At 30.2% G+C, this 14031-nt stretch overlaps 1 protein-coding gene and 1 long non-coding RNA gene across 2 annotated transcripts; both read left to right on the forward strand.

The window, feature by feature from the left end:
* The first annotated feature begins 4034 nt into the window (after nt 1–4034).
* LOC113784406 (uncharacterized) lies at nt 4035–4570 on the forward strand. Its single transcript, XR_003470468.2, has 3 exons — nt 4035–4237; nt 4313–4405; nt 4479–4570. It is a non-coding gene; the product is annotated as an uncharacterized lncRNA (long non-coding RNA).
* Nucleotides 4571–6095: 1525 nt separating this feature from the next.
* On the forward strand, nt 6096–12826 carry LOC101494093 (DNA oxidative demethylase ALKBH2). The gene is made up of 8 exons (XM_073369396.1): nt 6096–6256; nt 6915–7035; nt 7360–7455; nt 8008–8304; nt 10954–11232; nt 11545–11661; nt 12171–12360; nt 12500–12826. The coding sequence occupies exons 2-8, from the start codon at nt 6925–6927 to the stop codon at nt 12685–12687; spliced, it is 1278 nt and encodes a 425-aa protein (XP_073225497.1). The 5' UTR covers nt 6096–6256; nt 6915–6924; the 3' UTR covers nt 12688–12826.
* The last annotated feature ends 1205 nt before the right edge of the window (nt 12827–14031 follow it).

The raw sequence follows: 14031 nt of genomic DNA on the forward strand, positions 1-14031 counted from the left end.
AATAGTGAGGACTAAAATATAATTTAGAAACCTATAGAATTGTTGTGAATTAATTTATATTAAGGATTGGTGTTATTGAATTTCATGAATTTATACTAATTGTTATTTGGTGAATGATATGTACTTGAGTGTTCTTATTACTTGATTGAAATTGTGATATTACTTGAATCTGCCACTTAAATGATTCCTTACCATGTGATTGATGAAATTGAATTGTGTATTGTGAGTAGTGTAAACCGAATAGTGGGATTTTATTGTGATTGATTGATATACATATATAATGATGAATGTTGTGAAGTCAAACTGAAACTTATTGAGTTGTGATTTTGGAGTTAGAACTATTTTGTCATCATATAGGGAGGGTTTGACAAACCTAGTGATTCAGGGAAGTACAACTGAATGAGCCTGATCGTGGAGGGCTACAGTCGAACTGTAAGGTAATACTGATAGACCTTGGGGGTATCTCTAGTGGGGAATTCCTAAGTGGATTAGTGGGTTATTCCCTAAGGTCGGGAGCTACCGTGCAATACAAGAGTACCTCGATCGTCGCGTATATGTGTCTCGAGTTGAGTTGAGGGGATCTATGAGGACTTGACCATTCATGAATTGTCCGTCCACTCTTGTAGTGGCATAGTATCAGACCTCCTAACCAAGTACTTCAGAGTAGAATGGTATCAAATGATGAAGTATAGAGTATAGGACATGCATAGCATTTCACCCTTGTCATTATCTTATTGTGAATGAATTTGATAAACCGTTGATATTATACACTTGACTGTTTTTGAGGTTGTGATAATTTGATTGTTTGCGTGTTCTCCTCGTGTATTTTATACTGTTACATATTTTCGATACTCACCCCTCGTTGTTTGTGTTTGGCGTTTGCGATGGACGCAGACGAGTTGTAAGTTGCAGGTGATGACTAGTACCATAAGGAGAGGCGGAAGTCATCATGTCTTGGAGACCCTTCTTATTATGCATTGTGTTGATGTTATTTTGAGTATTTTTATTTTGGGAATTCCCACTCTGATAGTGACATCGGGTTGAGACTACATTTGCACTTAATTTAACACATAAGTATATGTACTTCAAAAAAGATTTTGTTGTCTGATATTGTTATTTCAAGTTGTTAAGTTTGATGGAACATTTGAATTTAGTCGACGTGTTCGTGATTATGTGATACTTTTTACCTTAAAAAAAATGTTTGAAAGTTTAAATTTATTTATTTGTTTCGAAATAATTTCATTGTTTAGAAAATAAGAAAATAAAAATAATTTTTTTTGGGGTTTAGGGTGTCACACTATGATTTTTAATTTTTATAAAATTATACAATAAACGGTTTAGTTCTTACTAAAAATGAAAGATGTTTAATTTGTCTTGAAACTTTAAAAAATTTTGAATCATCTTTTGTAAATAAACTTAGAATATTATAAAAAGTTTTTTCACAAAAATTTAAATTTTTTAAAATCAAATATGATTTTTTAGTAAAATATTCAAGGTATAAATAACAAAAATAAAAACTTAAAAATCATATTATAGACTTATTTTTTATAAATGAATTTTTTTATAATGTTGTAATCAATATATGAGAAAAATCATTCAAAAATATATATTATATTTACTAAAACTACATATATCATAATTTTATATTAACTAAAAATTAATTTTTTTTTTTATCGGAACTAAAATTTTAAGGTTATCCATATAGTTCATAAAATATAGTAAATGTTTTGAGTAGTGATCAATTTGAAAAATTTACTAATATATCTATATATGTTCTTTCACAATAATTATAAGAAAGTGGTTAGTACTATTAAATTCATTAATAATTTATTATTATTATTTTCAATTTTATCTTTTAAAAGAGAGAATTATTTATATTTTTATTATAATATTTATTGTTAGTTACAGAAAAATATATTAATAAAAAAATAATTGATGTAAAAGAGAGAATAATTGTTTTGATTTTTAATAAGAATGTGACTAATTGTGTATTTTATGGTGTTCAGATTTGCAACAATCTCGACAATATTAGTGGATCAGATAAAAATGTTCTCGTTAGTCTTGCTTAAGGTCTTTCTGATAAAGTTAGAAGGTTCATTGTATTTAATGTCAATGGATTCAAATTTCGAACATTGACATGAGACAATTTATTAAAAACTCAAAATAGTGGAGTTTTTGGCATGTTCGGAACGCGAAGTTACTCAAGCAATAGTGATGCCCAAATGAGATTTGGAGGAGTGCCTTACTAGGGAAGATTGATAGATATCATTGAGCTTTCCTATGATGGCTTCAAAGTGCTCATGTTTAAATGCAAATGGGCGAATACCACAAATCCAAGAGGCATTAAGACAGATAAGTTGAGTTTTACCTCTATAAATTTTGCAAGACTAATACATACTGGGGAGCATGAAGATGATGAGCCATACATTAAAGCGTCAGAAGCTCAAATAGTTTATTATATGGATGATGAAAAGGAACAAGGATGGAGCATACCTATTCATTTAAAGCCACGAGACTTGTATGACATGGGTGGAGATGATGAAATTATGGCACCCATTGAACCATACCCATCTCAAAATTTGGAACACATTTTTTCTAATGAAACCACACATATACAATTGGCAAGAATGACTACAGATGATGATCCTAAAACTTCAACTTTTAATGATGATTTTGATGACAACAATCATGATATGAATTTATGATTGTTAATAATTCTTATTTGTTGTTTATGACATGGTACTCTTCAATCTATGTTATTTTTTTACTACTTTCTTTTACTGTTGCGTTGTGTTTGATGTGCTCCTTTTTGTTATTGTTTTCATTTTTGTGTTTAGCTATTTGAAAATCCAATTTGTTTGACATCTTTGAAAATCCTATTTGTTTAGCTATTTGCATTAGTCTAACTTGGTTGTCATCAATGTTTGCAGTGTAAGTGTGTTTGGAGTCTTAATCTTGTGAAAAAAATGGAATCATCATATGAGGATATTCGACGCAAAACAATGGAAGAGAATAAAAAAAGGATGGAGGCTCTCAATCTAACTCATCTCTCTCAATCCCTTCACAAATCTTCTTCTACCATTTCAAAAACCTCACCGGTTAGTAATAACTAAAAATACTAAAATTACAAAATGTTTCTTATTCGTATTATATGTTGTTTTTTATTTATTTACATTAATAATAATTGATTGTAGCGTTTCACGAAGGGTCGGCTGAGGCTTATACTACCAGGAGATCTTAAAGTAACCAAAATGAAGCACTTGCGGAGACATGGTTTACAACCAATGTTCCAAGCGATAGAACCACTACCATCTCCGATAACAACACCACCAACTGCAGTGCAACCGACAAATCCACCACCTTCTCAAGCACCACCTTCTCAAGCAACAACATCGCTAGCTGTGCAAACGATAGAACCACATCTTTCTCCGGTGACAACAACACCAACTACTGTGCAAGCGACAGAAGCAACACCTTCTTAGGTGACAACACCAAGATCAGTGCAAGAGACAGAAGCAACACATTTCCAAGATACATCCTCTCACTCTGAAGATGTGGTAGAAGATGAGCCAAAAATTTCTCAAAAAAGGAATTCTACATTTTGGGATGTAGAAGTTATTAGTATGTTATCTAATGTCTAATTATATTTATAAAATTTAATTGTTTTACATGATTGCGATATGACATATTTCATTGACTTATGTGTTAGATGAGGCGGGGAATATTTCAAAGACACACTTAAGGGTATCAGACGTGCTTGAAGCTCCTCCTAATGTTAGCAGAATAATAACTAGATGGAATTCAAATGGGCAACCGGTAGGATCAACTGCTGGTTTGTTAGGCGGTTTTTTGGGTTAAATTGCAAGGAAGTTTAAGGATTTTCCTATAATGTACGATAATTGGAAACTAGTTCCATCGACAAAAAAAAAATGAAATTTTTAAGGATAAAATACAGGTATCAATTATAAACAACTGAATATTCTTTATTGTTTTGATTGTAAACTAATTTTTTTTTTTATGATTATGCTAGTCAAAATTTGTTGTTGATGACAAAGACAACAAAAAATATATCCTTTCAAGCCTTGGAAAGAAATGGCGAGATGCACGATGTAGGTTATTTAAGAAATTTTATAAGTGGGATCTTTCTTTGGAGGAAAATCTACAAAATTATTGACGTTCTATTAATGAAGACCATTGGACTATTTTTGTCCAATACAGGCGTAAGACAGATACAATGGTAACTATTCTTTTGTTGCGTTGTCATTTGTTTTCTGTTATTTAGTTTTTTTTATGTCATTTGTTATCATTGCAGGAGAAGGCTGATAAAAATGCTGCACATAGAGAAAAGCTAACGATCCTTCATACATTAGGCTCTAAGACGCTTGCAAGGAAGAGGGATGAGTTGGTAGGATTTTTTCAATCTACTATTGATTGCATACTTAATTGAACATGTACTTATTACATGTGTTTACTTGTAGGAACTGAGAGATGGTCGAAAATACAGTAGGGGTGAAATGTATTCAATTTGTCATAAAAAGTCTGATGGGTCATTTGTCAATGACGAAGCCAAGGAAAAATTTGTTTGTGTAAATAATAGAAGTGTTATGTAATTGTAACTATTTGTTATTGACCACCTTATAAATCAAAGATGCAACTGTTAGTTTTGGTAATAGTGAGTTGCAAAGTTAGATATTTCTGTTACAGAGAGGAATTTAGTTTGCTTTATCTGTTTGCGCAGGAACAATTGCAAGCTGAAATTGGGAAGACTCTTTCTCCAAATGAAGCATTTGTTAATGTGTTTGGAAAAGAACATCCTGGATATGTTCGTTGTATGGGACTTGGAATAACACTGTCACAAATTACTACATCTACTTCTCACTCTGTAAGAACAATGTCTTCCTCTGAAGCTAATGAAAAGATGGAGAAAATGCAAGTTGAAATTGATAGGCTTAAGAAAAGGGATTCTGAAGTTGATATGTTGAAGGAGCAAATTGCTTTCTTGATGCAAATGCAAAATTCTAGAGACAAACAGGTAAAATTGTTTTCATAGCAAACCTATTTAAAAATCTTGTGAGAACTGTTTGTCTTTGATTAAAAATATCGAATGTGTAAAGATTTCTTATAACTATAAGAGAAATTTAGTTAATTAGTTTTGACAATATTTATCAATATTCATTGAGGTTAATATATACTTTTTTTTTTCTTCAGGCAATGGACATAGAATCGCCAATAGATGGTAGACATTCATCTGAGTCCAGCCACCAACCTGATGATCGTGGAACAACATCATTAGGGACTAATTAGATATTTGGATGAACTTCTAAGTTTGATGAAGTTGTTTTGTATTTTTAGCTACTCCACTAATGTTTTGAATATTTAAACTACTTTATTTATTGTTTTAGTTAACTTCAATGTATGAATTGGTGTTATTTCTTTTGAAAAAATTATATAAATTGGATTTAGGTACAATAGTTATTAATTATGTATTTAAATTATGTGGATGGTATTTATGAATATTTTTTATTTGAATTGATTAAAAATAGGAAAAAATTGTATCATATTTTTTTTTTTAAATTATTAGGTTTGCGACGGTTCAAACTGCCTCAAAATAAATATAACGACGGTTGATAATTGTCGTAATTGTGCAAAAATAAATAAATTTGAGTGTGTTTTAGTGACGGTTCTAACTGTCGCAAACATCAAACTGCAGCGGTTACAACCGCCACAAACCCCCTTTTTTAACCGGCGCAAAATATTTTTTTTCTTGTAGTCTCACACTAATATTAAAGATAATATTATAAAAACACTACAAAGAAAAGAATGGAGGTTGTACACCATTATGCTTTTGTTGAAACTCAATGCAAGTTTTGTCAAAATAAGAAAGTAGTAAAAGAATCAAATTCAAAGAAAAGCAAACGTGGTGAATCCAAATTGTATACTTTTACCGACATGTGAATATTACTTACATCTTAATCAAGCTTAATTAAAGTGAATTCACGCAATTAATAAATTTTATGATAAACTATTTGAGATAAAAAAATTAAATCTTAACTAAAATAATTATGTAACTCTAGTAGAGTAAAAAACAATAGACATGTTCTGTCTGGTTTGACCAGCTGAGCTGTCTGATAAAGGAACGAGGTTGTTGTAGTTCCACTTCACACCATAAAGTCTCATCTCATGCTTCTTCAATCATAAATAAATAACAGATCATTGCAACACAAACACTTATTATTCATTCAATTCCTTTGTTTTGGTTAGTTTCTTCTTCTTCCTTAGTTGCTTAATTTCTCACTTTTATAAATAACAACATATTTTCTCTCAGAATATTATTTATTGAGACTTGAATCAATGTTACCAAAAATGCCAAAAATTACTTGATCTCTTCACTACTTGCTCTTAAGGTTATTAATTAATGTGGATTCACTGCTGAATAAATATTTATATTATCCATTCTTCAGTTCAATTATTAATGGTTTTTTTGTTGTCGGTACTTCTTGTCCTTCTCTCTGCTTTGTTACTGCTAGTTTCTAATGTTTTGTACTTTAGAGAAACTCAATTTTTTGTTTAACTTTGCTTTATAACAACTACAAGTATTTCATGGTTTATTCTATTCTCATATATTTATTTTCTTGTAATTTCTCTGGAAGTATCTTTGTTAACAAAAGTAAGAGGTTTTACTGTTCTTTATTTATTTTTTTTATTTTTTCTAATTTGGGTCAAAAACATCAAAATCAAGATTTGGAACTTCATATCTTTTTGTCCTTTTTTATTCTCTTACTGATTCTTTTCAGAAGGGAAATAGTTTCCCCCATACATTTTTTCCTGTTTTCAAACCCTAAATTTGTGAGCTACATTTTTTGAGTTGTGGCTTGAATTCTGGTTGATTAGTTATTGAACTTGTTTGTTATTAGTAGGAGTATAATGAATGAACAATTGGGGGTGCTAAAAGTAATAGTTGTGCAAGGGAAAAGGTTGGTGATCCGGGATTTCAAGAGCAGTGATCCTTATGTTGTGCTCAAACTAGGGAATCAGGTAACTAACAACTTTTGTATTTCTTTCTCATCTAATTAGTTTTTTTCTCTTCACATATTTGGACAAACAGTTTAAGTAATTGCTTATTGAAATAAGCTATTTTGAAGAGCTTAATGACTTATTCAGAAGCTGTTTTCAAAGCTAATTGCTAAAAATAGTTGTTGTTGGTATGTTATATTTTTACAAGTATTTTCAAATTCTATGTAAGTACTCTATCAGTAGATAAAGTTCAAAGTAGCTTTGAAGATGCATTACCTTTAACATTACCTAGTAGTATATTTTAACCTCAAAGTATTAAATGATTCATTAATTAAATTTTATCAGACTGCAAAGACCAAGGTCATTAATAGCTGCTTGAATCCTGTTTGGAATGAAGAGCTGAATTTCACTTTGACAGAACCTTTGGGAGTCCTGAATTTGGTGAGTTTCTTGATATTTATGATGGCCTGTCATTCTAAGTTTTCCTCTGTCAGTCATAGTTTATTAGGACCTATTTGAATTGGCTTATTTGTGTGAACACACTCACCACTACTATTTAACAATTTGAGCTTATTTATTGGCATAATAAGCACTTGTTAGATTATTTGAGAGAGCTTATGGAAACATCTTATGACATCATGTTCATAATCCGTTTTCAGCTTATTTTCAAAAGTTCTTCAGGATAACTTATGAAAACAACTTATAGGTTATATGAAAACAGTTCGACTTTATTATCTTTCGTTATAGAAATAGCTTATACATAAGCACTTGCATGATAAGCGTTTATGCTATAAGCGCTTAGTTAAGTTGTTTATTCAAACAAGGTAATATTTTTTTCTTCGAAGATACTCTAGTTGATATATTTTACTGTTGTTGTGAGGTATATTGATACTTTTTCTGGTGAAATTTTTGAAACCATAGAGTCCAGTGCACTATATATTAATTAGCACTTCTTGTTGTATAGATGACTGATGAGTTGCATTTGTAATATAGGAAGTATTTGATAAAGATCTTTTGAAGGCTGATGACAAGATGGGAAATGCTTTTATAAACCTTCAACCATTAGTCTCTGCAGCTAGATTAAGAGACATTTTAAGAGTCTCTTCAGGTGAGACAACATTAAGGAAGGTGATACCTGATAGTGAAAACTGTCTTGTCCGCGAAAGCAGTATCAATTGTGTTAATGGTGAGGTTGTGCAGAATGTTTGGTTACGGCTTTGTGAAGTCGAATCTGGTGAGCTAGAATTGACAATCAAGTTGATCACACCTGTTTCTAATGCTCCCTCAAAATAATGTTCCAGAGGGTAGATTTCTAACTAGATCATAGTTGTAACTTTTATATGTTGTTGAGTATTGCTTTTGATGAATTAGTTGTTTTATAAGTGTTTCTACCATTAAAAAAACCCTTCATAGATGCATATTCCAATGCAATTTAGTGCCTAGTTGGTGATGGCTGATTCCTAGTTAGATGAAAGCCAGTTGAAGCTGCATTTCCAAATGAACAAGATGTAGTTTATGTCTTATTTGGCCTTTATGGTGTGTGTAACAGTGTGTTGTGCTTGTATAGAAAAAAGGCAGAAGCAAATTGAATGATTATATTTTAACACCCCTTTTAGCAATGAATTCTAGTTGCATAGGTTTAATGGTTTGAATCTCTTGCATTTATATGGAATGAAGAATAGTATTTGTTTATCTTCACAAATTTTATTAGTACTAGTACATGGTTTTGTTGCTTTAAAAAAAAGAGCAGGGTTGTTCAATTTAAAAAAAAAATTAAAGGATGAAACAATTTGTACATAAATGTCTATAATTTTTTAATTAAGCTATTATTCTAAAAAGTTTTGATTAGATCTATAATTTAAATGTTTATAAGTGAGTCTTTATGACATTGAAAAATATACATTTCATATTTTTACACAATAGTCTTGTAATTCACAATTATGTTATTTTATCTGATTTTTTTTTGTCTTAGAAGATATGGTAAATTTCATCATAATTAACTCACACAACTGTGAGATTTCGAGTTCGAACTTGGAATAAGATGTCAAATTTAATAATATCAATGGAATATATGATCTCCCTTTTATGTGAAAGTTTGATGTACATGACAAATTGTGCCATTTTTTTTCTTTATACTTTTGTATATAAATATACAAAATGATCCCAACTAACTTGTTTGTTTCCCACCATAGAAGACACAGACATAATAGTAAAGAAAGATATCTCAGTTATATAATTTATGTAGGATTAGTGGCCAGTAGTATTAGACACATATTAAAGGGTCCCTTAACAAATAATGATAAGATTTGTTTACGGTTTAGGTTGTTGATTATCATGTTGGTGTTCTTTTTTTAGTTAAATTTCTATGTACGAGCAATATTAAAAGTTTGACATCGTCAATAAATCACAATCATTTTATTTATTTATATGTATGACAATGTATATGTACAAAAATTGCACTTTACCTCCATTTGATCATAAAAGAATTGCACTATCCTACTAGCACATCACGTGCTAAGTCAAATAGAACCAATTTGTTGCTTTACCTTAATAGGACCTAAAAAATGCACACCTTGAACTCTTTGTTCAAGTGTGAAAATATGTGGATGTTCAATTTGAAGTATTTCACCTTAGACTTTTTCACTTTCTAAAACAAGATGCATGAGAAAGATTTAAGTAACAACTAAAAAATGCTAGAAAACTCTATGAGAAGAGATTGCTCTAATGAATCATTCTACACTAAAAAAGGTGAAACCTACACCCCAAAGTAAGGTGGGGAGTTGTAAGAACACCACCTCCCAACTAAGGCATGAGAGCAATGCAACAAACAAAAGATGGCATTTATGCTGCCTAATTTTTGTGTACCAGTACAGACACAAATGATTGGTTATCGCCTTTGTTTCGACACCACAATCACTATTTTCATGATGTATAGGAGAGATTCACTTTTTTTTTTAAATATTATATTTAGCTGTAGAATTGTACGCAGGACGGTTTGGGTTGAACAAAATCAAAATTTAAAGTATACAGAGAACACTTAGTTGGGTCTGGTAAAAAAAAAATGTCTGTGTCACAATACCGAGTTGAATTAAGTCAAAGTTTATTCATTGAGTTACTCACATTTTTTTTATAATTTAATTGTTAACAATAGATCATCACATTATTTTTTAAAAATTGACACAATCTTAATTTTTTTCAAAAAATAGCGTAATCTATTTTCACTATTTTTTTAGCAATTAATATATATATATATATATAAACATACACTTAATAAGAATATCAAAATTATAAAATATTTTCATTGAAATTTGCAAGATTCAATATCGTCAAAGTTGTAAGATTTTTAAAATTGTATAAAATATTTGCAAGTATCAAAATAATTAAAGTATAACGTTTAAATAACTAAATAATTTTTAAAAACTGAATTACATTAATAAAATCCATAGAATCTAATTTTACTCCACACCAAACTGTTTTTTAAATCGATCTAAATTGGGTTGATCCAACTTATGTACATCCATATCTAGATGTATATAATTGTATAATTGCTAATTGTTTAATTTTTTTTTTCTTTCTATAGTTATCTGATTTTGTTTTAGTTTTCACACTTTTATTTTGACCGAAATGTGGTGCACTTAAAAGAAAGGTTGAAGTTTTAAATGACAGAAAAAGTTTGATATTTAGTCCAAAAAAAGAAAGTTTAATACATTAATATAAAATAAAATAAAAAATTATGGTCAATAATCCAATTATTTAGATAAATAAATTTTTAATTGTTATATTTTCAATATAAAAAGTAAAAAAATTACATGCATATTAATTATTTTCGAAGATAATTTAAATAAAATTCAAATATTTATATATTTAGATCATTATTGTTGATAGATTATTATTTTTAATTAATTAAATAATTTCAGAAAATTAAGTATTCGATTTTGATCTCTGAGAAGAAGAAGAAGAAAGAGTTATGAACATTATACAATGGCATCATCATCATCATCATCGATGAACACCTTGAAGCTAAAGGCGGTGTCGGTAACGAACCCTAACGACACCGCGAAGAAGGCTGAGACGGTTGATCTCGGAAACGAAAGCGACGTCGTATTCATTCAGAGGTTAATACCTTCTGAGCAGTCATGGAATTGGTTCCATTACCTCGACAAACACATTCCATGGACCAGACCCACCATTCGCGTCTTCGGAAAATCTTTCCTTCAGGTCACTTTTTCTTCATCTCAACCCTCCCCAAATTCTGGGCTTCCTAAAAAATCTCATCTTTCTCTTCAATACTCTTAACTATTAATCCCAATTTGTAATTTCTTTATTTCGCGACAATTATAACAAAATATCTTGATTTTGTTTTACATATATCAAGTTAGTTAACCTAACCATGTGAAGTTGTCTTTTGTAATGTTATGTGAAAATGTGTGTTATCTTAGTTATTATTTGTATGAAGAAAACATGATGGAAGATATTTGTTAATTGTATTGCTTACACCTTGAAATATTTTTTTTATGTAATTATTTGCAGCCTCGAGACACATGTTATGTTGCAACTCCAGGATTGACTGAGTTGAGTTACAGTGGATATCAGCCACATGCATATTCATGGGATGATTATCCACCGCTTAAAGACATCTTGGATGCTGTAAGGATCATTTTTAATCAACATTGCCTGTTGGCTAATGATTTTTGTTACTTGTTTTTGTTGATGTCTATTAAGCGCGCACACAAACACCAAACACAATACTGACACCTACCAGAAGACACTGGTAGTAATTTCGTGAAATAGAAGTGATTGAGTGTATCTACATGGGACGGTGTCAAGTATCGACACATATCTGACACCAGACATGCCTTCAATTTGAAGTGTCGGTGTTACTTTGGTCCAGTTTTGATCTATCTCTTAATTGGAATTTCTCAATCAAAATAAGTTTTATGGTTTTTTTTTTTTTTAATATAGAGAAGTTCTTATGAACATGCTGATGTTTATAGAGAAGTTAAATGAAAGTGCTAATGAAATTGAGATGTAGAAGCTAATTACAGTTATTGTAAGATTTTTGTTTTTTAATATTTATTGTTTTCATAAGGGTTTCTTGAGTCTTGACAGGTTTAACCAAACAAGCTCTTAATATTTCTTTCTACTTTCTTTTGAAGGTCCATAAAGCTCTACCTGGAAGTAGTTTTAATAGCTTACTCTTGAATAGGTATAAAGGTGGTAATGACTATGTTGGTTGGCATGCTGATGATGAGAAGCTTTATGGACCAACTCCTGAAATTGCTTCTCTTTCTTTTGGATGTGATCGCGACTTCGTTTTGAAGAAGAGGCCATGTAAAAAATCACGCGGTATGGTTCATTCTGTTACTAAAGTTGAGCTATCACTGCACTTCTTCAAATTATGGTTATAGAATCTCTCTGTCTTTCTCTATGTGGATGTGTAATACAACAATGTTCATAAACATATCATTTTGGTGTGGATGTTCAGATGGAAGAGACGAGCCTGCGAGCAAGCGATTGAAGAGTAGCCATTCTGATCAACATACTTTTAGACTTAAACATGGATCCCTTTTGGTAATGAGAGGCTATACACAACGAGATTGGATTCACTCTGTACCAAAGCGTGCAAAAGCGGACGCAACACGCATTAATCTCACCTTTAGGCGAGTTTTCTGATTGGCTTGGAACAAAGTCTGGTTTTTGAAAGACGCTCATGCTTTTTTTGTAATCTGCATCTTGCATTCTAGGTGGAGTGTCTTGTTTTTGTGACAATTAAATTATGGAAATGATAATGTTGTAGGACTTTATAGCTTCATGAGTTTGACTCTTCTAAAGTGATGAGTAATTGTCGGCTAACTCATTGGTTATAGTGTCATAAATGATTTTTTTAAAGTGCATTTCTCAATTAGAAGAGTTGACTCTAATACAATACATTTGGCACATGTTATATGTAATGTTCCATCAATTCTAACTTACCTTTGGATGTAGTTATGAATTTTCATAAACCCTAACTCCCGAACAAAGCTTTAAGAAACATAATTGGGTGTGATCTTCTTCACTTCCTCCATCTTTTATTACCATTGTTATCCATCAACCTAGTTGACAGAGGAGTTTGAAATGTGGTCTCAAGAACATATTTGAAACAGCTTATAAAAAAACTCATGTCTATCTCTGTAAAAAACTCATGCAATTAAGTTTTAAACAGATGTTTTCAAACTTAGTTTTAGATTGTTAGGTGAAAAGTGCCAACAAAGTTTAAAACAAAATTCAAGTAACTACTTGTGTTTTTCTGTGATACTTGTAACAAATTTTACAACAAAATGAGAGATTAATTTATTAGAAATTCCTATTTATCTCAGCTAAGTTGTTGAAAAATACAGCGTTTAATGTAGTTCCATATAAATAATTTGTTATTATTAATTAAAATATGTCTAATTACTTTCTATTCTAAGTTTTTAATATTATGTTCTAGTTAATGTCTGAAGAACCATTGTCATCCCTGAATTTATTGTTTGTTTTTTCTTTTCTTTGTTTTTTACTTATAAGTAAAATTTTAAACTTGTTCCACTAAGCTTTTGTTTGACAAGATGTCGCAGCCAATGAATAAACTACTAAATAATGGATGAGTTTATAGTGAATAATTTAGGTATAATAATTTATAGCAAATAAGTTGATAGATTAAATTTAAAATAATGAGATAAAATAATATTTTTAATTAGTTTTAGATTTTTTATATTAAAATAATGAAAAATGATACATTATAATAATTAATAAACTCAAATGTTACGTGAAAAATATGTTAAGCTATTGAAAAATGGTATAAAATCATCTCGTGAGATAAATGACTAAACATCAATGTTTTGTTCATACAAGTTGTAAATTAGTGGTTCGACCAACACAAATGTAGTCTAAATGTGTACTTTCTATCTATACCTTTCGTCTTCCATATTTGGTCTTTTAGTTTTTTTCTTTTGTCTCAAAATTTAATATTTTTAAAAAATTAAGATGTAATTAATGGTA

The sequence above is a fragment of the Cicer arietinum genome, chromosome 1 (assembly GCF_000331145.2).
Source record: "Cicer arietinum cultivar CDC Frontier isolate Library 1 chromosome 1, Cicar.CDCFrontier_v2.0, whole genome shotgun sequence".
In the NCBI taxonomy this organism is placed as follows: domain Eukaryota; kingdom Viridiplantae; phylum Streptophyta; class Magnoliopsida; order Fabales; family Fabaceae; genus Cicer; species Cicer arietinum.

What these genes read in the sequence shown, in the direction of transcription:
- LOC101494093 (XM_073369396.1), top strand. Translation starts at nt 6,925, where the DNA reads ATGAATGAACAATTGGGGGTGCTAAAAGTAATAGTTGTGCAAGGGAAA. An exon ending in TGCTCAAACTAGGGAATCAG is followed by an intron (nt 7,036 to 7,359) that starts GTAACTAACAAC and finishes AAATTTTATCAG; the next exon opens with ACTGCAAAGACCAAGGTCAT. An exon ending in TCGGAAAATCTTTCCTTCAG is followed by an intron (nt 11,233 to 11,544) that starts GTCACTTTTTCT and finishes AATTATTTGCAG; the next exon opens with CCTCGAGACACATGTTATGT.